We start from the raw sequence: 24309 nt of genomic DNA on the forward strand, positions 1-24309 counted from the left end.
CTCAGGGTCTTTCCTGCTTTTATCTCTAGTTTCTCACTTTCTCTCTCTCTCTCTGTCTCTCTCTCTCTCTCTTAAAATTCCTGCTGAGCTATTTTCTTGTGCGTAGCCTGATCCGTAAAGAGAGTTTATTTGAAGAGTCCAAGGAAAGTTGCCTCTTGCTCTCTTGAGTTACACAGTTAAGGTGAGAGTGGAAGTGGGAGTTAGTCTTTCTCGCCAGAAGAAAAGGTGTCTGGACTTTCTTTATTTTATTTGATTTAAAGAGCATTTGAAGTTGCAAACTTCGATCTTGGTCACATTGCCGTCTTCACTGAGAAACAGGATTCACGGGGTGAAAGAGGCGTTTATAAGTCGCGTTACAGCAGGAAATGCTGCAGGAGGTACAGGTGGGCACTGGCGGCTATGGACCATGCTGTTAATTTCAGTGGCTTCATTGCTTCCTTCTGTGAACGACAAAGATTGGCTCTGTGCTATAGGTTTTTCACCTTTCTTTAAAATAGCTTGAAAATTATGTATTAAAAATGCTAATACCGGGCTTCCCTGGTGGCGCAGTGGTTGGGGGTCTGCCTGCTGATGCAGGGGACACGGGTTCGTGCCCCGGTCCGGGAAGATCCCACATGCCGCGGAGCGGGTGGGCCCGTGAGCCACGGCCGCTGAGCCTGCGCGTCCGGACCCTGTGCTCCACAACGGGAGGGACCACAACAGTGAGAGGCCCACATACCGCAAAAAAAAAAAATGCTAATACCAATGCAGTGTAAAGCTGTGTTCTGTCTATAATAAAAGAATAAAAATCAACAAAACTAGGAATTTCTAGGGGTTTTCTTAATGCCTAATTACTCCAGCTTCATGATTGCATTAGTATTATAAAAGATTGGTAATTATTTTTATAACATCTAAAAAACTATTCAGTCACTGAGAAATCTAGATTCTTGAGGTTATATGGTTCCGTTTACATTCATGTGTGTGGGTGTACGTATGTATATACACAAAATTAAGTACACAAACAGAGGGCCCTTTTCTTCACCTTGCTTCCCCTTCAAGCTCTATTCCTATATTGCAAGCTACTTTGAAGTCTCATCTTATAGTTTCTCACAACAACCCTATTACACTGATTTCAGAAGATTTTATTAGCCACATATATTCATTATGGAAAGAGTATATATATACTCTTTCCATAATACCTATGATCATAATGGATACAGCCTGGTTTTTTGTTGTTTATTTGTTTTTTTACTTAGCAAATGTATTCTGATTTTAAATGATTTTACTTAGCAAATCATTCTTCTGTGTCTATATAAATAAATATACATCTCTATCATTGTAGCAGTGTGTAATTGTGTAACATTGTTGAAACAACCAATCTATTCCAGTTCAACATTTAGACTGTCCCAGGTTTTCACTATATCATTGCTCCCTGGAGGATCTCAAGGGACCCCTCCACAGTTTCACTTGACCGCTATATAACATTTGGCATGTAAGCTTCTTTTTTGAAACTCTGTCATCCTTAGTTCCTATAAAATTGTCCTGTGCCATTTATCCCCGGACTTCTCTGTCCAGGCCTCTTCATCCTTCTTCTTGAGCTCCTTTTCCCTACAGTGGATGTCCCCACGTGTCCTCTCTTCACCACCTCCCTCTGCTCGCTGAGTGTTATCTCCCTGAATGTTCTCGATGTATGCAGTACTCCCACTCCTACCACATGCTACTCAATTCTAAATCTCTGTCTCCAGCCCTGGCCTGTTTCTGAGTTTATTTATTGAGGAACCAACTTCAGGGGACACATCTCTCCATGATTATCCTGTAGCTACCTCAAAATTTAAAACAGTCAAACAAACAAGAACACTTTCCTCTAAACTTACTCCCCAATCTGGGTACCCCTCTCCTGGTTACACTGGGAATTCTTCCTTGCCTTTTTCTACCCAGTACTTCAGGCTTTAACAGTTTTGACCAAATGAGAGTGTGAGAGAATGAATATTTGCCGAGTATTTACTATGTACAAGACACCTGGCTAGGCATTTACCTGTGTGTCCCTCTTCCTTCTCATCACATCCAGTGGTGATGTAGGTCTCGTTATCCTTTTTTTTTTTAATATTTATTTATTTATTTGGTTGTGCCGGGTCTTAGTTGTGGCAGATGGGCTCCTCAGTTGAGGCTCAAGGGCTCCTTAGTTGAGGCTCAAGGGCTCCTTAGTGTGGCATGCGAACTCTTAGTTGCAGCATGCATGTGGGATCTAGTTCCCTGACCATGTATCAAACCCGGCCCCACTGCATTGGGAGGGCGGAGTCTTAACCACTGCGCCACCAGGGAAGTCCCTCGTTACCCTTTTCATTGAAGGGAAACTTGGCTTAGATTCCATAGTTCAAAGGTGTGTCTTGAATCCCCTTTGTTTTCTCCACTCCAGTACCATAAACGTAAATGTTCATTGCCTTTCTAGAAGATGAATTAATGTAGAAACCACCTCCCAAAAGTTTTCCCTTCTCCTATTCTTTCTCATTTTCAATATATCCTACACACTGTAGGTATTCTGAAAATATCTGCTCCGTAACTCCATTTCTCAAAAACCTCTGATAGTTTACCTCTAAGATAAAGGTGGAAGCCTTTAAAATTCATCTTCTGCTCCTCTTCCTTAAGCCCTCTGAGCTGTATCCTCAGGGAATCCCTTTCATTGTTTCAAATCTCCAGTTTCTATTACTCCTCCATACTTTGCTCTTGTTCGGTAAGAATTCCTTGTCTGTTGTAGCAGGTTGGGTTTACCAGGAGGCAGACTCTGAGATGGAGGTTGGCAGTCTGTGGGGGAAGGGAAGGAAGCAGGATTGAGCAGTAGGGGAAGATGGGCTGAGATCCAGCCTCAGTGGAGTCCTCAGCCACCCCCAGGGGAGCTGAGAGGCTGGGGTGACCCTTCAGTGTTGTGTTGGCCCAGTTACAACTCTTCATTACTTTGTTCTATGGTACATTCTTATTATAGAATTTTAATGTTTTTTTATATTGAACATCTGTTTGATGCTCTCTTCCTTTTCATTTGTTTTTTGTATGCCAGGTGCTCAATCCAGTGCTTTACCCATAGCAGGTACACAGTAAATGCTTATTGAATGAATAAATGAATGAATAGAACTAGGATTTCCTTTGTACTTTTGTTGTCTCATCTTTGTAATGGAATAACCGAGACTTTTGGAAGGACCTTAGTGAAGAGAAGAATGTAGTCGTGATGTGCTGTAAGTCAGGCCTGGCTTTCTTAGCTTGACAGCAGATCAGCACATATAAATGTCTTAGGTATAGGGAGACTATATAGAGACAGACTATCTAGATGAATAGTATTATTTGCATGAAACTAACTATGGTGATTTCAAACATGCAATGCACACAAGAAAATCAGTCCATTGTTCCTGGGTACCTCATACACCACTATGTACTTTTGTCTTAGTCTTACCGTGGATCCCAAGGAAAAATGTTTACTCAATATTATAGATGAGAAACAAGCCTAACTACCTAAACTAGATAGGATCTATTAACTGACCTACCTAAAGTCAAACAACAAATTGTTGGTATCGATGTGACTGAACATACATGTCCTGACTCCTTGTCCGATGTGCTCCTTACAGCGGACTGCTTAGGATGAAGGGATTTCTCCCCATTACTGTATTCTGCCTAATAACACTTCAGTCTCTTTTGACCAAACCTATCACCTTCTCTCTTCCCACCCAAACCTCCTCCCCAGCCCGTGTTCCATACGTTAGTTAGCAGCAGCTTCATTTTGTTCCTCACCAAAGCTTGAGACCAGAACCAACCCTGACTCTCTCTCTCTCTCTCATAACAAGCTTCTCTCAGGGGACAGCTTTACCGTAGTTACTGTGGCACACACCAGGGTAAATAAGACAGAATTTCTCCCCTCAGAGAGCTCACAACCTTGTCCTATGTGTGTTGAGGGCACTAGGAATGAGGAGAAAAATCAACAGACAAATGGTCGTGATGCAGTGCTAAATGCTGTCATGATAAAGGTAAGCCTGGGGCACTTGGCCCAAATCGTGAGGTTGAATTGAGTCTTAGAAGACAGTAGGAATTAGGTGACGTGCTTGTGGCCATTTCAGAATCTGTGGAACGTGCCGACCCATTTCAGAATCTGTGGAACGTGCCGACCACTGTGGAGGAGGGAATATGATAAGTAACGGAAAATGAAGGTAGCACTAAGCCAGATTTTAATGGGCCTTGTGTATCAGTCTGAGGAGTTTGCTTTGGGTTTGGTTTGGTTTTTGTTTTGATCTGTTTCTTAGCTTGAAGTCAAGCAGCTGACAGACTTTAAGCAGGTCAGGCAAGAAGGCTTTGTGAAGAACGGATAGAAGAGTAGTTAGCCTGGGAAAAGAGAAAACTGGAAGTAGACTAGGTCGTCCAAAAGTGGGAGGGGTCGTGGAGAGGGGCCATGGCCTACGCAAGCATGGCCTTATCCAAGATGAGTGGTTAATGGGATGGCAAGAAGCAGAGAGTCCATGGAGACCACTGTCCATGGCAGAGAAAGTTGAAAGGTCACTGATTGATTGGCAGAGAAAAGGTGAAAGGTCACTGATAACTTAGGAAGGGATAGGATTTAGGGATGGTTCTGCAGATGATAGTTTTTTGAGTTAGAGCAACTTGAAAATATTTATATGCTGAAGACAGAGAGAGAGAGAGAGAGAGAGAGGGAGGGAGAGAGTCAGTCTAAGAAGCAAGTGAAGCTAAGGAAACGGACAGGACAACGGAGTTTAACCTCTTGGTTGAGTTGTCCCAAACCTGGCTGATCATCAGGGTCACCTGATGTGCTTTGTCAAAAATGCCTATTCTTGGGGCTTCCCTGGTGGCGCAGTGGTTGGGAGTCCACCTGCCGATGCAGGGGACACGGGTTCGTGCCCCGGTCCGGGAGGATCCCACATGCCGCAGAGCGGCTGGGTCTGTGAGCCACGGCCGCTGAGCCTGCGTGTCCGGAGCCTGTGCTCCGCAATGGGAGAGGCCACAGCAGTGAGAGGCCCGCGTACCACACACACACACACACACACAAATGCCTATTCTTTGGCCCCCAACCCAGACCTAGTGAATCCGAATGTTGGCTTGGTAAAGCCTGGGAACCCGTAGGCTCCAAAAGCTGATTGTGATGGTCAGCCAGGGTTGAGAACTCCATCTCTGCTAATTTTGTCGTATTCTTTCCATGAGTGTTTGGAAACTACCTTGACCTTTGGGTCCTCTGGGAATGGTCTCTGAGAAAGAAAGAGGGTAGAGCCGTGGATCCTGTGCTGATTTTGGATCGCCCCAGAAATTTGTTCTGGATTATCTGAGCCCATGACCAAGCTGCCTCAACAGAATCAAGGACAGAATGGACTGGTTATTTTACATCCTGTAATTAGCTTAGAATGGACATGATGAACTGTGAGCTTGGAACAGAATCAGAGATTTGTGGATGTCCTCTCCTTAGTATTAGACTAAAGTAAATACAATGAGATGGCTGAGTCAGCTGCCATTAACCTAACTTCGGCAATGGGCTTTAGTGGAAGAATCAGAGGACAGTGTGGCCTGGATCCTATTCCAGGCCCAAAGCTTAAGTAACTCCTCCCTTGGAGCCAGAATATCCTTAGCTATAAAATGATAATAACAGTATCGCTTTGGTAAACCTCCACATTCTGGCTCTTGCTAGCTGTTAAATACTTGGGAAAATTAACCTCTATATGCCTTGGTTTCCTGAATAATAAATAAAACCCACCTCATAGAGTTGTTGTAAGAATTAACTGAGATAATATAAATAAAAGACCTTGCAAAGTGCCTGGCACGTGGTCAAACACTCAATATGCTTGCCCCTTCTGGAACAGCATACACAGTATCCATGAAATATGGCCCCTCCAGAATACGTGGTAAAACGATACTCAGGATGTGAGCAAGGAGTAGGAATTGGAAAGGTGTGATAGGGCATAAGGCTAGAAATTTTGTTTGGAGTCCTCAGGATGTTAATTTATTTTACTTCCCTCCAAAAGGATTGCAGTTGCACAGAGTATTACTGAAAGGTGCTGTGTAATTTCTGGTCTGTTAGGAAAGGATGTGTGTGTTTTTTTTGTTTTTTTTTTTGTTTTTTGTTTTTGTTTTTGCGGTACGCGGGCCTCTCACTGCTGCGGCCTCCCCCGCTGTGGAGCACAGGCTCCGTTCATGCAGGCTCAGTGGCCACGGCTCACGGGCCCAGCCGCTCCGCAGCATGTGGGATCCTCCCGGACCGGGGCACGAACCTGCGTCCCCTGCATCAGCAGGCGGACTCCTAACCACTGCGCCACCAGGGAAGCCCAGGATGTGTGTTTTTGTGTGTCTGCACCTCTGTGTGCTTACGACAGCTCCTGTATTTTACATTTGGCAAGCTGTGGGAAGTAGATAGCTCTGTGTGCTTTGCTGAGCAGTGTTGGGCTGGGCATCGGGAAGCCCAAAGTTCCTCGAAGTGGGAGCACAGGCTTTCTGTTACAGGGCATTTTCCCTTTGTCCCTACTTCCGCTGGATAATGCTATTGGGAAAGTCACAGCCCAAATACAGGCGGTTCATAATCCAGCTCTTTCTCATTGGCCTGGTGGGTTAAGTATTAAAGAAGGCAGGCAAGGAGTTTGGGGACGTGGTTGGTTTTGTTTTGACTGGAGAGGCCAATGACATAAGAACTAGTCAGATGTAGATGATAAAATTGGAAGGAAAATATTTGGGGACTGTGGAATCTGGGACCCATATGTTAGAATCATCCACAGACAGTTCAGTACACTGTGTGCAGGCGGATCTTGAGACCCAATAGACAGGAATGCCTAGAAAGAGGAAAGGCACGGTTTTTCAGCTGCTTATCTGATGACAGTTTGTCAAAGAAAAAATAAGCCAATGGGTATGGCAAAATTCTTGGTCTTCACTTATAATTAGCATAGGACATGTAAGTGAGAAATAGTCAGTTGTTGAAGGGGATGGAGAGTTTTGCCTTTAGAGAAACAGGAACCATCACAGGGAGCTCCACATCCTTTAAAGGCCAATATTAAGTTTTCTCCATCATCCTCATTTAAATGTTTCTTGGTGCTGTTTGGACATTTTGCAAAGTATTGAATCACTATTAATAATCTCATAGTACTGACCTACAGCTTCCAAGCAAATAGGAAGTGAGAATCCTCTTCCTTTTTTCTTTCATCAACTTGATAAAAGCTCTTTCTCTCTCAAGCTCTTTCTCTCTTGATAAAAGCTCTTTTCTCTCTTACATGTAAATCCATGTACTTCCTTCCTATTGACCTTCATTCTTTGCCCTCTTACCACTTTTCTCTGGGTTTCTACAGGGTCTTTGGAAATAGCTTGTCCAAATCTATTACTTTACAGATGTGGAGATTGTGAAATCACATGCCTTGGCCAACATCATCATTCACTGATTCACTCAGCAAATACTGACTGAGTGCTTTCTAAAAACTGGGCTTGTGCCAGGGCCAGGGAATGTGACGAACAAAATTGACTTGGCCCCTGCCCTCCTGGGACTGACAGCTCCTCTGCATGAGAGACACAAAACAAATAGCGGCAGAAATAAATACACCGAACTTACCAATTTTTGCCATCTATGGCAAAAATTTCCTATGAAGGAAAATACTGGATGCTCAAAGGGAGGATAATAATGGAGGGTGGTCAGGGAAGGTCTCTCTGAGAAGGTGAAGAGTTATTCCATTGCAAAAAGATTGGCATATTTACAGAACTAAAAAGAAATAGCTCTCGGTGTACAATGTAGTGAGTTGAAAAGGGGAAAGGTGAGCCTGGGGAGTAGGAAGGCACCAGATGGTACAGGGCCTGATGGGGTTGGATTTAACACTAGACATGATTATGTGGGAAACCTTTGAACAGTTTTAAGCAAATCAGTGGTGGGATTTGATTTCCGTTTTAGAAAGATACCTTTGGATACTGGATAGAAAGTTAAACTGAAGGTCAGAGAGCTTGCCAGTCAGAGATGGCATTTTAACCCACGGCTGCTTATTCCCAGCCCGTCTGATTTACCAGGGTATCCCTTCTAGTTCCTAAGAGCCAACCTAAATTAAGTAAAGAGTGCAAAATAGCACTGGGCCCGTGTCCAAATGGCTTTCTTATGCCTGTTCAATTTGACAAAGAAAAAGACACATCAGGCTCACATCTCTAACCAGCTGAGCACCTACAAAATAATTAAGAGGTGTCAGCGCTATAGTTTCTCTCTCAAATAAAAACTCCCTTTGTTATCTAAAATACACTATTGAGGGCTTCCCTGGTGGTGCAGTGGTTGAGAGTCCGCCTGCCGATGCAGGGGACACGGATTTGTGCCCCGGTCTGGGAGGATCCCACATGCCGCGGAGCGGCTGGGCCCATGAGCCATGGCCGCTGAGCCTGCGCGTCCGGAGCCTGTGCTCCGCAACGGGAGAGGCCACAGCAATGAGAGGCCCGCGTACCGCAAAAAAATAAAATAAAGTACACTATTGTTTGACCTCACGCACAGTTCTGAGTGCTGTAATTACCGTCGACTCTACCTTCCAAGCTGTAGCTTGTGTCTGCCATTTTCCAGGTAGACCAGCCCTTGAGGTCGATGGTAAAGCCCATGACATTGGACTCCCAGCTGGTGTGTGCCAGTTTTAGCAGTTCAGCAGTTTGTTTTTTCTCACAAGATTAAATGCTCACTTTAGCCTTATGTCTTATTTCAGTTTTGAAATCGTTCCTTAAGGAGTCAAGTGTCTCCTTAATTGTATTTATTTACACTGTATATTTACAAACTGATGCAACTGATTATTCTGATTGAAAACCATCAACATGTTTATATATTTATTCTTCCTCTTAAGAAGTACTCAGTGCATTTTTTATCTATTCAGTGCCAATTCATTCAGCATGTATCTACGGACATGTAGAAACACTACAGTGTTCTGGAAAGAGCCAGGACTTTGGAGGCAGACACCTAGGTCAAATCATGACTCTGCCCTTATGACTCTGAGCAAGTTAGTTCTTTATCTGTAAAATGGGTATAATAGCAAACTCATAGAGTCTTTATAAAACATCAAACTGTGTATAAAACTAGTTTGTGGGGCTTCCCTCGTGGCGCAGTGGTTGAGAGTCTGCCTGCCGATGCAGGGGACACGGGTTCGTGCCCCGGTCCGGGAAGATCCCACATGGCGCGGAGCGGCTGGGCGCATGAGCCATGGCCACTGAGCCTGCGCGTCCAGAGCCTGTGCTCCGCAGCGGGAGAGGCCACAGCAGTGAGAGGCCTGCGTACCACAAAAAAAAAAAAAAAAAAAAAAAACTAGTTTGTATGATGCTTAATAAATTTACACTATTATTAAATCAAATTTATTGAGGAATAATTGACATCTAATAAACTTCACATGTTTAGCATATACAGTTGATATGTTTTGACATGTATAGTCCCATGAAATCATCCGACAAGCAGGCTTTTTCTCTCTCCATTTACCTATTTTTGTACTGGTTCCATTGGCAGTAATGTTGGGAGAAGGGAGTGTTTATCATTTTTAAACATATTTAGAATTATGATTGCTCTATATTGATTTATTTAATCATTGCTCTATGTTTAATTTATGTTTAATTGGATTTGGCATTAGAGGAAAGTAAGATTTTAGAATTTATCAAACAAAAGTATCAAAACATTCGAGAAATAGTACTTCCATGCAGATCTTCCCAGTCTGTATGCTGCAGATATCACGCAGAGTGTGCGCCTTGATGTGAAAAGTACTGGGAATCTCTGCTTCGGGGTAACAGACAAGGCTCAGATATAGATCTCACCCTCAAGGATCTTTGAGTCTAGGGATGGAGGATCCAACAGTTTCCTGTTAGGACAGTAATTCTAGCTAGAAGGTGGGAAGAGGTAAAATGCTGGAGGATGTCAGAGGGTGTGATGAACTTCTGTCCTGGGGTTCGGGTTCAGCTTCAGTAAGGAAAAAACATTCATTGCCTCCTTCACGTGTGTCTGTCTGAGATCGGTGTGCAGAGCAGTTTAGACAGATACAGACCCTGCCCGTTGATAACTTACAGCCTAGCACTGTGCAGCGTGGGCTCACAGGTTGGGCGTCTGCCCAGGTTTTCTTCCTGGACAGCTTCCAGCATTTCTGAGGAAAGAGTGAGTGTGTGGGACCCCAGCCCAAGTGATCCAGTGGTCAGAACGCCTAACTGACTCCTATGAATGGGGGAAGACCCCTCTGGGTTCTCTGCATAGATAGTAGGGCTATCATCCACCTCCACCTCTAAGTCAGGAGGGGCCTGCCTGGGGTGCACACCACAATGATAGATTGAAGGCTTCTGGGCCCTGGGGTCCTCATTACCATCATAGCCGTCATCTTCTGCTAGTGCTGAATAACAGATGAAATTTAATCAGATACCAAAGGAGTTCTCAGCGGGAGGGTTTGAGGAACCTTGCCCAATACTTAGGCTCTAGTGCTGGAATGGAACCAGAATGATCTTTTGTGGTGAGACTAAATGTATCACGCACTATGTGAATTCTGATTTATTTTTAAAACATTCTTGCTCTCATTGGCTCCCCTTTTAATAGTCTCACTGTAGCCTGTTTATTGTTACAGATGTTACTTTTAAATGAGGTCACCGAGCTTTCCTTTCTCCCAAAGGCGGTGTTTGCCTTTTTATTGCTGGGTTGGCAGGGCTGCCTGGAGAAGAGCTAATATGAGATCAAGGTTGAGCTTCAGACTCCCAGGAGACAAGGCAGAGAAAAACCCTCTTCCGTGTTTACATGCACTCACGTCAGCTTTGGTCCCCGGAGAGAGAGTGGTCGCCTGAGTCCAGGTGATGACCTTGATAAGGCTGGCTGGCAGAGTGGAGAGAGGGGATGGGCGTTGTGGTCATACACTGGCTTGACTCCCTTCTTGTCCACTGTGAAACCTCAAGCAAGTCAACAAACCTCTCTCAGCCTGTTTCCTCATCTGTAACTTGGGGTTAATAACTGTTTACTCCTAGGATTTGTGTGAGGCTACAATGTGCTATAGCTCCTCGGTGTGTGTTGGGCAGGGTAACTGCTGAATATTTTTGAAGGCCTCCACATGGTACATTTTACACAGTGTGGTTGGAGGACCACTGCCCAAACTGGGCTTGCCACTGATGTTCGCAAATTCGCTTTGATTGAACACACCCACACGTTCCTTTATGGATGTCTGTGGCTGCTTTCGCACCACAAGGCAGTGTTGGGTAGTTGGAACAGAGACCATATGGTCTGCAAAGCCAGAATCACTGACCACCTGGCCCTTTACAGAAGCTTGCTGACCCCCAAGCCAGACTAAAGGATGGCCATGTGTTGGGGACTTCCCTGGTAGTCCAGTAGTTAAGACTCCACACTTCCACTGCAGGGGGTGTGGGTTCGATCCCTGGTCGGAGCACTAAGATTCCCACATGCTGCGAGGCACGGCCAAAGGAAAAAAAAAAAAGGATGGCTTTGTGGCATTCAGAGCTTTATATATATATTTTTGCCAAATACACCTCATGCTTTCTCGTTTTGCTCCATTTCCCTCTATATAATTCTTCTGATATATTGCTTATCACAGGAGGGCTTGTTTTCTGCTCATCTTTGTATCTCTTGCAACATGTAAAGCAGTACCCTACACATAGTAGTGTGTAATACATAAATGAAGTGGTGTGGAGTAGAGTGAAGGGGCATCAGAGAAGAGAGAAAGACTTCATGGAGCTTTCGGGACAGTATTGCGCACAGTAAGGTGGCTGCCACCCCAGCTGCAAACCAGTGGCAGGGATGCAGTACACTTAGGAAGGGAGGCAATACCAACTGATGTAAAGAACACAGGAGCCAGGACACCCAGATTTGAATCCCAGCTCAGCCAGTTCCTGACAAGGCCTCAGCCAATTTGCTTAAGCTCTGTAAGCATATTTTCTCAACTCCAAAGTAGGGAATAATAATACCAGCTTCTGCTTTGTGACCACCTAGAGGGGTAGGATAGGGAGGGTGGGAGGGAGACGCAAGAGGGAGGAGATATGGGGATATACGTATATGTATAGCTGGTTCACTTTGTTATAAAGCAGAAACTCACACCATTTTAAAGCAATCATACTCCCATAAAGGTGTTAAAAAAATAATAATACCACCTTCATCCTAGGGTTGTTTTATGGATTAAATGAGATAACGTGAGGGAAGGCCTCTATTCCTGTGCTGCCATGTTGGAATCATTCTGTAAGCTCTTCCTGAATGATTGTGGTTCTCATTTTTCAAGTACTATCCATGCTGTTTCCCTCACTGTGAAGTGAACAAGGTCAAGGTCACAGGTCTAGTCCCTCGGGAGACTAGCCTATTAATATTACCGTTTTCCACAGTTAGAGAACATACTCCAAGCCAGCAAGTATACACTGGCTTAACAGGGACCAGCCCAGTGAGGAGAGAGATGAATGCAAATGAATCATTTATGCCGAAAAAATAATTCACGACATATAGTGTCACCGTACAATGTTAAGAGTGATTACTTCGCTTGACTGAAACATTCATTACATTTTCTATTCATGGGGTATTTTTTTAAGGGACAGAAAGAAAATGTTGAGTAGAAAATTTACAGCCTTATACCTACTGGGATTTCTTCATAGTACAAACCATTTATGCAAAACAGATGCCCGAGGCACAGTGCCTGCGTGCACCTGTGGACTTGTTGGTTATATGTCTTTTCCCCACTCCTCCAGTTCTTGCAGACAACCTGAAATCCAACCCTGGAATTAAGTGGCAGTATTTCAGTTCAGAAGAAGGAATTTTCACTGTTTTCCCAGCACACAAGTTCCGGTGTAAGGGCAGCTATGAGCATCGCAGTAGGTACGTTGACTTGCTTGCCAAAGTTTTAATTACTGCTTAAGAGTAATCTGTATAAAATATAGACTCCCCATTCATACACACAGCTCTGCCTCCAAACTGTGGTTTCAGAAACTTATCCTGAAATGATTTCATTATTTAACATATGTGGGTGTAGAAATGCCTGGGAAGGCAAACGATGAAGCCTGGAACTTTTTCAGAACTATCTAACAAGCCAAGTAAAACAAGTATTTACTAAGAAATAAAAAATTTTGAAGCACCCAGTCTGTTTTGAGTTTCAGACACCTTCGTTGAGAGACAAATGATAATACCTTCTCTCAAGGGCAGTGCTAGAAGACTTTACAGCATAGCTCAGAATAGAGTTTGTGATTCTCAGCTTTCCTTTCTGGGATAACATGCTTGGCCATCCTTTTGAAATGTACATGCAAATCTCAGCTACTAGAAGTCTTAAGGTTGTCCAGAAAACACTGGATCGAGGGGCCTTAACATGCTGCTTTTCTCAGGAAATGACTTGAGATGCTACCACTTAGCTAGAAGGGCGGTAATGGTGAGATGATTTCTAGGACAACACTCATCAATTTACAGAACCCCTTAGGCAAAGATGCTTTCCTTTTTAATCCCCACAGTTTCGCTTTTGCAGTGTTAGATGTTTGATGCCAGAACTTCTGGAACTAGTGCAAGATGCCTGCTTTCCATGCCACGTTTTTTGAGACTAAACCACCAATTTAGCTTCTTTCCATCTTTGTTTTAAATTATATCTATTCACTAAACTTATTGTGATAATCACTTCATGATGTTTGTAAGTCAAATCATTATGCTGTACACCTTAAACTTATACAGAGCTGTATGTCAAGTACATCTCAATACAACTGGAAGAAAAAAATAAATAAATTGTATCTAAAATTTTCCCCAAGGAAAATACTACTTCTGTGCTTTTCCTGAAGGACCTTTGTATCATTTGTATAGTTTCTTCCGTTCCCTCCCTAGACGGCATGGTGAAGACTTGAGCATCTGGGAGACTGTTCCAGAATCCATGACCTTGGGTTCTCGTCTGGCTGATCTCTCAGGAGAGGCCAAAGACATCATAAACCATCTAATTCTCATTTACTTCTAAGAAGATAGATTAGATGGCATTCTGCTTTTAATGAATCACCTGTGAGGGATGGTCCAAAAGGAAAAGCAGCACCTCGTCACTAATCGGCATTCACCCACACTCGGGAGGTTTCACGAATCTCTACCCTAAATACGCATTAAATCAATCCTCAAGCCTCTGTTTCCTTGACTAAGTAATCCGAGTTCCTCTCCTCGTAGATTGCTGTCGCCGTCTCTTGACCTGTCCTCTCACCTCTGAGGCTTTTGCAAGGTCTCCACATCCTTTGAAGTGTGGAGTGGGTTTGCAGAGCGTATCAGAAAGGAGCCAATTGCACTATGAGGACCGCCCCAGATTGTACATATAATGCTGCTATTTATGTATCCCAGTAAAGCAGTTTTTAACAGTTTATTGTGACAGTGTGAACACATATTCTGCTCTTCATTTATGTTGAGTTGAATTGGAAAGGAGGGGGTATGCCGTTTAAAAAAAAAATCTACTCATCTAGCTTGGAGGACTTAAAAGTTCAGTATTCGACCTGCTTGTCAGTGTCGGCATAGACAGATTTCCTTATTTTCTGTTGCCTCTTTCGCTTCTGTAGCCACCGCTCTTGGATTTTTTTTATCCAGTTTCCCTACTTGGCTGAATGGTATTGACTAGTGAAAATATAGTAGTGCTTTAGTATTAATGTAGGACTTTTGGCTTGAGAACAATTAGTGTAAACTTGGCCCAATTTTGAGTTTTTTTGGTACTTTGCCTGTATTTTTTAATTTGTGCCCAGGCTTTTGTGACTCAACTGGCATCTAACATTTCACAGAACACGCTAGTGTTTTAGGGGTGTCGATAAAGGAGAGAATTCTCTCGAGGCTGATTTGCTCTCTTAAGCTCCCTCTAATTTGTTCCAGCTTTAAAACTGTGAATAGAGACCTCATTAAGCCTCTTCTCACAAACCTGCCCGCACCGCACACTAGCAGAAGGTTGCTTTGGTGGGAGGCACCTCCACCCCTTTGGCGTTCCCCCCACCTCCGCCCCTTTTCTTAATGTTGGCAAACAAAAACCTGGCAAGAAGAGTGGCTGTCACTGGCTTGGACAAATCTGATGCCACAGTTTTAAATGCTCGGATAAGGGGCCTTTTGGTGGCTGACCTGTGTAAATTGTTTCAGTATAGAAAGGAAAAGGGCCCTCCTAGCAGTGGCTTTTGTCTGGGGAGAGAGAAACCAGACCAGCTATTCAAAGCTGCTCAGCGTGCTCACAGATGACAGGCTGCCTCCGTGTTAGCCAAGCCCCACTCTAAATCTGCAGAGGACCCCCGCACTGGCTGGTGGACTTTTTTCTCCCTGCTATTCTGTCTCTGCTGCCCGGGGGGCCACCAGTTCCATTTCCAGGGAGGGTGGACTTTCACATATGCTGCAAAAGCCAGCCTTCCAAAGGCTTTGCTTCTTAAATCCTTCTCCCGGTTGCTTTAATCTTTGGAAGGCAGAAGTCACCAATCCCTGTTCCGCAGACGCACGCTGTTGTCTTGAGGTCTTGTTTTCAGTGCACCAGAATAGTTTCTCGTTCCATGCTGGTCTCTCCATCCTTGTGCCAAACCCCCAGAAACACAGGGAGGCCAGCGTGCCTGCCCATATGTAGCACTCATAGCCGTGTGAGGTTGAGGCCTTTACTCTAAACCAGGACTGACCCCAGAGAGCTTCTCCCCATTCTAGACCTATCTACGTCTCCACTGTCCGGCCGCAGTCAAAGCACATAGTAGTGATCCTGGACCACGGGGCTTCCGTCACAGACACCCAGCTTCAGATTGCCAAGGACGCTGCCCAGGTCATCCTCAGCGCCATCGATGAACACGATAAGGTGATGATGACCCCAGTGACCCCCCCCCACCTCATTGGCATTGGGTCTTTCTTGAATACCTTTTTAAAAGTACTTTATGTTTTACGATATGTATTTTTCAATCCACCTTTAAAAATGACTTTGGGAAAAGAGAGTGCTGTAGTTTTTATTCTCGTATTTAAGGAAGCAGCTGCCAGCCCTAGTTCCAAATCTCTTTATAAAACCATCCCCACCAAACTGAGTCTTGCACTTCCTGAATGGCCCTGCCTAGACTTCTAATTAGCTGTGACTTTCACACTGGAAATTATACTAAGGAGGAACAGGGCTAGGGCTTGGACACTGGTGGATGACTTGTCTTTATCTCAAGATTGATGGGAGGCAAGGGAGAAAAGAAGGCTGCTAGAGGTTTACTAATCTCTAGGATACCTCAGAGATAGGCGTGTTTACAACTAATGATAATCTATTGCCTGTAGGCATTTTCTGCTTCATCATTTTGACTTTTCCACCTCCTAAGGTTTTACTCACTAATCTAGTTTAAAACACACACCCCATGCCTTTACCGTCACCGCCACCTCCAGTCGGAGAATCCAGACGATTAGTACTTGCCAAGATTTTTATGTGTGCGAAATACTGTTTTTAATGTTCTAGATGAACACCGTACTGCTGACTTCATCTTGGAACAAAAGCCAAATTCTAGGGTCCCTGTCCCTTACCAATCCTGAATTAATCTTCTTCAAATTTGATAGGTCGATGCCTCTAGGCATTTCTTTTTAAACTCTCCAAAACTGTTCGGTAGGACTTGTCACTTTGGGCGCTCTTCTGAAATGTAAAAAACCTTTCCCTGGCAGAATAACAAGGTCTGTTTGTCTGTTTGTTTTGCCCTCCAGATCTCCATGCTGACTGTGGCAGACACCGTCAGGACTTGCTCACTTGACCAGTGCTATAAGACATTCCTGTCTCCAGCCACCAGTGAGACAAAAAGGAAAATGTCCACCTTCGTCAGCAGTGTCAAGTCTTTGGACAGCCCTACGCAGCACGCGGTGGGATTTCAAAAGGCATTTCAGCTGATTCGAAGCACCAACAATAGCACCAAGTTCCAAGCAAGTAAGTGCCTTTGCTCACTAATAAATCAGTTGCTCATAAACTAACAGATAGAGGATGGCAATAGAAATATATTGTAAATTGATCACATAACTATGTCTAGAGGGATTTTTTTCTAAATTGACGGGATAAAATTTTCTTGTGTTGTCATAATGGTCATCTAATACTAGGATCTTACTAGATTTTCTCATCTTTTCCAATCAAAGGTACTCAGTCTGCACGATTTCTTTACTCCCTGAGCCTCTTCTTCCTGCGCCTTTATTAGGAACATATCCCCGTTTATTTCCCAGGAGAATATCCACATCCTTTTTGATGCTAATTGTCAGCCTCTCCTCCTCAGTGACTTAGAGTGGCTGTCTGCTCATGCGCATGTGCTCAGAAACGGGGCAGCCGGAATTCTTGCCTCGATCCTTCCTTCTTCTAACCAGCTGTCATTTAGATGAGCACAGCCCTTCAGATGTACAAAGGCACTCTAATTTAATTTTCATGTGTTAAAGAAAATCTGGAATTAGGATGCCTGCTAAAGTAAAGGGAAGGATATTTGAAATAAGATACATGCTTTGAAACTACTGAAAGGAACCTATGTCATTTTCTCTTTTATATTCGAAAATCTGTTTGTAGGTTGTTTTTTTCAATGAACATATCCTATTGAGATAAACTTAAAGAAGTATTTTCAAGCTCTTCAGTGTGTCTGCATTAAAACTAAGCCCACATTGATAAATGCACAACTTAGTGCCTGGCACATGGTGGGCCCTTGAAAGACAGAAGCTACTGTAATTATTACAGCTAATGATGGTAAATGGCGTATCAGTTTTACGTTTCTGTGTATTGTTAGCTCACAGTTTATTGTCTCACAGTTTCCGTGGGTCAGGAGTCCATGAGTTGCCGAGCCGCTTCTCTGTTTAGGACTGCACAAGGCTGCATTCTAGGTGTCAGCCAAGTCTGTGGATTCATTGAGGGTCAGAGTCCTCTTCCAAGCTCAACGGTTGGCAGAATTCATTTCTTTGCAATTGTGAAACGCATGTCTACTTGTTTCTTCAAGGCCAGGAGGAGAGCATCTTTTTTTCAAGCCCCTGACTTCGGGGAAGGCTTGGACCCTCTTTTAAAGGCCTTGTCTAACCTAATCAGGCTTACTCTCCCTTTTGATTTAAACAGATTACTCTCCCTCATGGTTAGCTTATTAAGACCTTCATTACGTCTGCAGAATCCCTCCATCTTTGCCAAATATATAGCACAGTCACAAGAATGATATCCCATCACCTTAGCCACATTCTATTGGCCAGAAGCAAATTACTGGTCATGCCCACACTCAAGAGGAGGGAGTCATACAAGGGTGGGGGTCATTGGGGTCATCTTAGAATTTTGCCTGCCAGCCTTGGCAAGCACCAGCTATCCACAGACCAATATTACAGGATGGCTGAGTGTAAAGTTGTCCATAGTTCAATAAGGCCAAAGGATAAGGCTGACCTCTCAAGTGTTCAAGACAGATTGGCTAGTTGGTCAGTGCCATTCACCTGTGGATGCCGTTTACCAGCTGCCATCCGGCTGTCGGCATTCCTCACCAGGTGTGCTCTCTTTACTTGATTCTTCAGCCATCAAACCATCTTTAGAGATGAAGTCCGATTTCGATGATTATTACACTGTTTAAGTAATGAAGAGATATGTTATACTGGCAGCAGCCAGGCAGTGAGTGTGTCAGGTGAGCTCGAGGTAAGGTAATGAGGATTGTTTGGGGAGCACAGGAAGCTAGAGGGCGCATGCTCTATCAAGGAGGCAGCTGCTGTCCTGTTCAGCCTCTCGTTGCCTTGCAGGAACGCCTATCCAGTGTTGCCAGATATTCTGTTTTAAGAGAAGCCAGAAATCTGGATCTTTATGTGAAACCCCTTCATTTTCAAATGTTGTCATTTGTTCCAGCTTTAAAACTGTGAATAGAGACCTCATTAAACCTCTTCTTACAAACCTTCCTGCCCTGCACATTAGCAGAAGACTGCTTTGACAGGAAACGTTTCTCCTCTGGGTTTTGGGGGTTTTTCTTAATGTTGGCGAGCAAAAACATGGAAAGGAGAGTGACCATCACAGATTTGGACACATTTTGATGTCTTTTTTCTCAATGCTCAGAGGAGTCTTTTTTAGGCCAAGTAAGATGTGTCTAAAGTTTAGCTCACAGACCTCCACTTTACAACTTCTACTGGCAGTTCAAAGAAAAAAGAACCCAAATTAAATTGCATAAAGAAACACATCAGGAATTAGTATTACCCAGTTTATTAAGGAGAGGTTTGAGCTGCTCTCCAGCAATGTTGCACAGTGGTTAAGTATGTGGGTTTTGAATTTCAACCAATGTGTGTTCAAATTCCTACTCTGAAATTTTTCTAAACTTGTGTGAATTATTTGATTTCTCCAGGTCTGGTTTCCCCATCTGCAAACTGGGTGTGATAATAAGATCCAGGGCTCCATCATAAATATTAAATAAATATTAGCTGTGGTTATTATGATATTCTGTTTCCTTCAAGACTTCTAACTCTGGGGACTTCCCTGGCAGTCCAGTGGTTAAAGATTTTGCCTTCCAATGCAGGGGGTACGGGTTCGGTCCCTGGTTGGGGAGCTAAGATCCCACGTGCCTTGTGGCCAAAAAACCAAAACATAAAAAACGGAAGCAATATTGTAACAAATTCAATAAAGACTTTAAAAATGGTCCACATTAAAAAAAAAAAAAAAATATATATATATATATATATATATATATATATATTTTTTTTTAAAAGAAAAAGCCTTCTAGCTCTGGCTAAAGGAGAGCGGATACCCTAGACATCCTAAGTTGACCCCAAGCCCAAAGACGGTCAAGGACCATTAGTAGCCTTGGCTACAGCATGGTGTGAGGGGTCTATGTACTCCTCATAGGAGCTTGTACTCTACATCATTACTTGTGTTCACTCCACAGGCAATTATTTAGCATCTACTGTATACCTGGCACTGTTTGAAGGCAGTGGGATAGGATTATTCCAATGAGTCTACCCTGTAGGGTTATTGTAAGGATTAGTCTGTGAATGACAGTAAGGTATCTGCCCCACATTGGTGGTCATATGAACAGAAGCCACATGGCATAATATCATGGTGGCTTTGTCCTGATTTGCTTTGTACTAATCAGAAAATCTAAAACTTTTATCCAGTGCTGGCTCTTTTTCAATCCCATGGTAGATCTGTAACTGATACCATCGACCCATTTGGATTGTTTGTTCTGGGTTTGTCTGGGGGATAACTGGTTGGGGAGGGTCATTTTGTAGCAGAAGGAATAAGATGGCTGGGAGTGGGAATCTAATGGCATGGGCAAAGCCCAAATTTGACTTGTTCTCCCCCCTTTGATACTGACCCCAAGGAATGCTAGTGGCTGAGACAGGAACTTGTCAAACGGAGAGGGTTGCATTTTCTTCCAGGTACATGCTATGTCTTTGCCCTGCCCCAAGTCCCTATAATTACTCATCCCTAACATTACTAACCAGAAGGCTTAATGTTCCCATGAGCGACTAGAGAGGGGATATCCTAGCAAGTAAAAAAATAAATCAGACCAAATTTGGCAGGTCTGATACCTAAAAATAGAAAAATAACTCAATTTTGCCTAAGGATAGGGCAGGAGTAGAGTCAGTGGCTGGGCAGAGACAGTGAGGATGCTTGCAGAGTGTATGTCTTATTGTTGGGACGGAAAGAAAATACGCTTGGCGACTAAAGGAGCTGCAGGCTGCAGGGCCTTCTGGTTTTCCAGTTGTGGACCTGTGCCTAAAACCAGCTCTCAGTGACAGCGTGTTTTATCCAGAATCATAAAGCCAAGTAAGAAAATTCAAGAGTTCATTTTAGGTCAGTCTTGCAGGTGTCCAGGAATTTATCACACATAAGTGACAGACCACAGGGCGATGGCTTGTTAGCTTCATGGTATATCTGTATTCTACCTGCTAGGGTCAAGTAGTATTTTCCAGTCTGAAGCTTAAGTGAGCTGTTTAGCATCCTAAAAAAAATAATTTACAGGACTGTATTTTCAACACTGGAAAAAGATTGACATCTAGTTTAAGACCGCGATATTCCCTAGCATATGATATTTTTATACATCAGCTTTCATATCTTAATTTCTGATGAAAAAATATGTAATTTAAATTTGCAGTTAATATTTATTAGAGAATTGTTCAAGCATCAAAATTAGCTTTAAGACTTGCTTATATATTAAGTCTTAGTAGTAATTATTCAATTCTGCATAATAAAGGCTGTTGCAGTGTCTAAAATGGAAATTTACAAACGGAAGAAAATTCTGTCATTGTACCCTCATAATTGTTAGGATAATTTTTTAAATTATCTGTTCCTGGGTAGTAAATTACCCAACACTCACTGGCTTAAGGCAATAAACATTTATTATCTCAGTGTCTGTAGGTCAGGAATCTGGGCACAGCATGGTTGGGTGCCTCTGGCTAAAGGTATCTCATGAGGTTGCAGTTAAACTGTTGTCCACAGCTGCTGTCATCTCACAGTTCAACTTGAGAAAGGTCTGCTTCTAAGTTCACTGACATGGTTGCTGGCAGATTTGATTCTGAAGGCCTCAGTACCTTGCCTCTCCATGGGATAGCTCACAACATGCTCTCTGGCTTCCCCGAGAGAGAGCACACAGGTGGAAGCCACTGTCTTTCTGTAACCTAATCCATCTCTTGACACCCTGTGACCTCTGCTGCATTCGGTTCACAAGAAGCCGGTCATTAAATCTAGTCCACATTCAAAGGGAGACCACACAGGGATGTGAATATCAGGAAGTGAAATCGTTGGGGGACCAACCTGGAGGTTGCCTACCCCAGTAACTATAAAGCAATCTCAGATAAATGACAACCATAAAAACCTGAAGAATTAAGCATATAGCATATCAATCATTATTTCTCAATAAAAGGTAAACGTCTGTGTAGGTTGTCTTAAAAATAGATATTGAATCAGCGAATCTCAGATTAAAAAGACAGTATAAAAATCCAGCTGGCTTACTTCCCTTCCTCCATTAAAGCCATCATTCAGCCTCTGCATCTTTAGTGGTAGGAAATGCACCACTTTTATTTTTGAGTAAATCCACTTGAAAGAAGTTTTCACCCTGAGCTAAAATGACTTCCCAATCATTAGCCCTGGTTGGAGAGTCAATTTACTCTAGAGTCATAGGTGCTACTTCAGGCCAATGCAAGGGTTTCGTTTTTGTTTTGTTTGTGTTGAGGTTTCTTTCTTTTCTCTTTTATCCTCTATTTACCATCACCCTTTGGGCTTTCACTCTTTTTTGAAACTATAATTGACCCTTTTTTTTTTAATGTTCTTTTTCTTTTTTACATTTAATTTTTATTTATTTATTTATTTTTTGGCTACATTGGGCCAAAAAATAAATTTTTTGGCTGCGTGCAGGCTTTCTCTAGTTGCAGCGAGCGGGGGCTACTCTTTGTTGTGGTGCACGGGCTTCTCATTGCAGTGGCTTCTCTTGTGGAGCACAGGCTCGAGGTGCATGGGCCTCAGTAGTTGCAGCCTGCGGGCTCAGTAGTTGCAGCATGTGGGCTCAGTAGTTGTGGCTCGCGGGCTTAGTTGCTCCGTGGCACGTGGGATCTTCCCGGACCAAGGATCGAACCTATGGCCCCTGCATTAGCAGGCAGATTCTTAACCACTGTGCCACCAGGGAAGTCTGACTTTCACTCTTAAATTAACCAGTTGATCCTCACAGCAACCCTGTGAAATAAATACTGTCATTATCCCCATGTTGTTGTAGATAAGGACATTTAGGTGTAGAAAGGTTAGGAAATCTGCCTGAAACAATCCAGACACAGCTTGAAAGTGGCACAGCTGGGATGTGAACACAAGCAACCGGGCTCCTATGTCCATGCTTTTATTGCTCTCCTACACTGGTGAGTTTTAAAACAAAAATGTTTTTGGCATTACCTGGCATAGAGACAGATAACCTTACATGTCTCAGGCATCCTTGGCAGAACCACCATTTTAAAGCCTAGTTCTGGGACTTTCCTGGTGGTCCAGTGGTTAAGACTCCACGCTACCAATGCAGGGGGCCTGGGTTCGATTTCTGGTCAGGGAACTAGATCCCACATGCCACAACTAAAAGATCCTGCATGCCGCAACTAAAGATCCCACGTACCTCAATGAAGATCCCTCATGCAGCAACAAAGAGTCCGTGTGCTGCAACTAAGACCCAGCAGAGCCAAACAAAAATAAATAATTTTTTTTTTGTAAAACCTAGTCCCCCAAAAAATATGTGTTCCTGGGGAAAACCCTGAGACACTAAGGAAAAGGTAAATCAGGTTCTGAATCCTCCATTTCAGAAGGCAGGAAAGATGTCCCTTTAGGATGGCTAAATTACCACAACCATAGATGCCTAAAGGAACACACCTTCTTCAATCTGGTAAACTCATTAGGAACATCTCCTTACCTGACACTGGGTAAATGAGGCCTCGTGGCCCACCACGGGCAGGATGAAAGAGCAGCGGAGGCAAGAAGACGAAAGCCCGGCATCAGACGGGCGGGAGTAGGAACGGTGGACCGGGCAGGTCCTCAAGGCAGGAAAGCCCAGTGAAAGAGAAACTGAGTAGCTGCCTTTAGCCAGACTCCGATGTAACATTCAGTTTGCATGTTTTTGTTTAGATACAGACATGGTCATCATTTACCTGTCTGCTGGCATTACATCAAAGGACTCTTCAGAAGAAGATAAAAAGGCGACTCTCCGTGTCATCAGTGAAGAAAATAGCTTTCTAAACAACTCCGTAATGATTCTCACCTACGCCCTCATGAACGGTAGGTAGTGTTTCGAGATTCTTTTCTTTCAGATGAAAGTTCTGTCTACGTGCATGCTGCTTTCAAAAAAAATAACGAAGAACCATCACAGGGTGCTTTGATGAAGGGTATAAGAAGCAGATTCCTTCCCAAGCCTGTCTTTCTCTACCTCCCATGGGTACTCAGGGTGTGTGTTAGGATGTCCCTGTCTCTACATCTCTCTCTCTCCGGCCAGCTGCTCATTTCTAAACCGTCACCAGTTATGTGGTCTTGCACAAGATTCTGTACAGCTCCATTTTTTTCACTTCTCCTCATATTCTTGGATTTTGATACTGCATAGAGGTTATTAACTTATCTCATTGATTTAAGAGCAGGAAGCTGAAGTACTGACCTAGATTCTTCTGTATAACCAGGACTGTGAATATCACATTTCCCTGCGGAATCACTACCTGGAGCCTCTTGTGACACTTTCTTTACCTCCCCTTCCTTAGCTGTATCATTGGAGATGAGAATTATCTACTTGACAGGGTTATTGTGAACCCCGACATACGGTAGGCACCCAGGATGGTGCCAGGCACTTGCTAGGTGCTCATCAAGGTTGATTGTGTTGCTATTAAATCAGACAATATGTGAGAGGGTTTAGTAAACTAGCAAATCTGAGGAAATACTCATTATTTTTCCTTCAGCAATTTAACCATCCTCCAGTCTGATGAAAGCCCAATTTTCCAGCCTCTCTGCT

At 43.5% G+C, this 24309-nt stretch overlaps 1 protein-coding gene across 1 annotated transcript in view; it reads left to right on the top strand.

Annotated features, from left to right (window-relative positions):
• The window catches only part of CACHD1 (cache domain containing 1), a 217304-nt gene that overhangs the window by 141604 nt on the left and 51391 nt on the right, over window positions 1-24309 (top strand). The window contains exons 5-8 of the mRNA XM_060005710.1: window positions 12649-12775; window positions 15569-15713; window positions 16580-16796; window positions 23442-23591. Of these exons, the coding sequence (XP_059861693.1) occupies window positions 12649-12775; window positions 15569-15713; window positions 16580-16796; window positions 23442-23591 (639 nt within the window). The remainder of the gene's footprint in view (window positions 1-12648; window positions 12776-15568; window positions 15714-16579; window positions 16797-23441; window positions 23592-24309) is intronic.

The sequence above is a fragment of the Delphinus delphis genome, chromosome 1 (genome assembly GCF_949987515.2).
Source record: "Delphinus delphis chromosome 1, mDelDel1.2, whole genome shotgun sequence".
Taxonomy (NCBI): domain Eukaryota; kingdom Metazoa; phylum Chordata; class Mammalia; order Artiodactyla; family Delphinidae; genus Delphinus; species Delphinus delphis.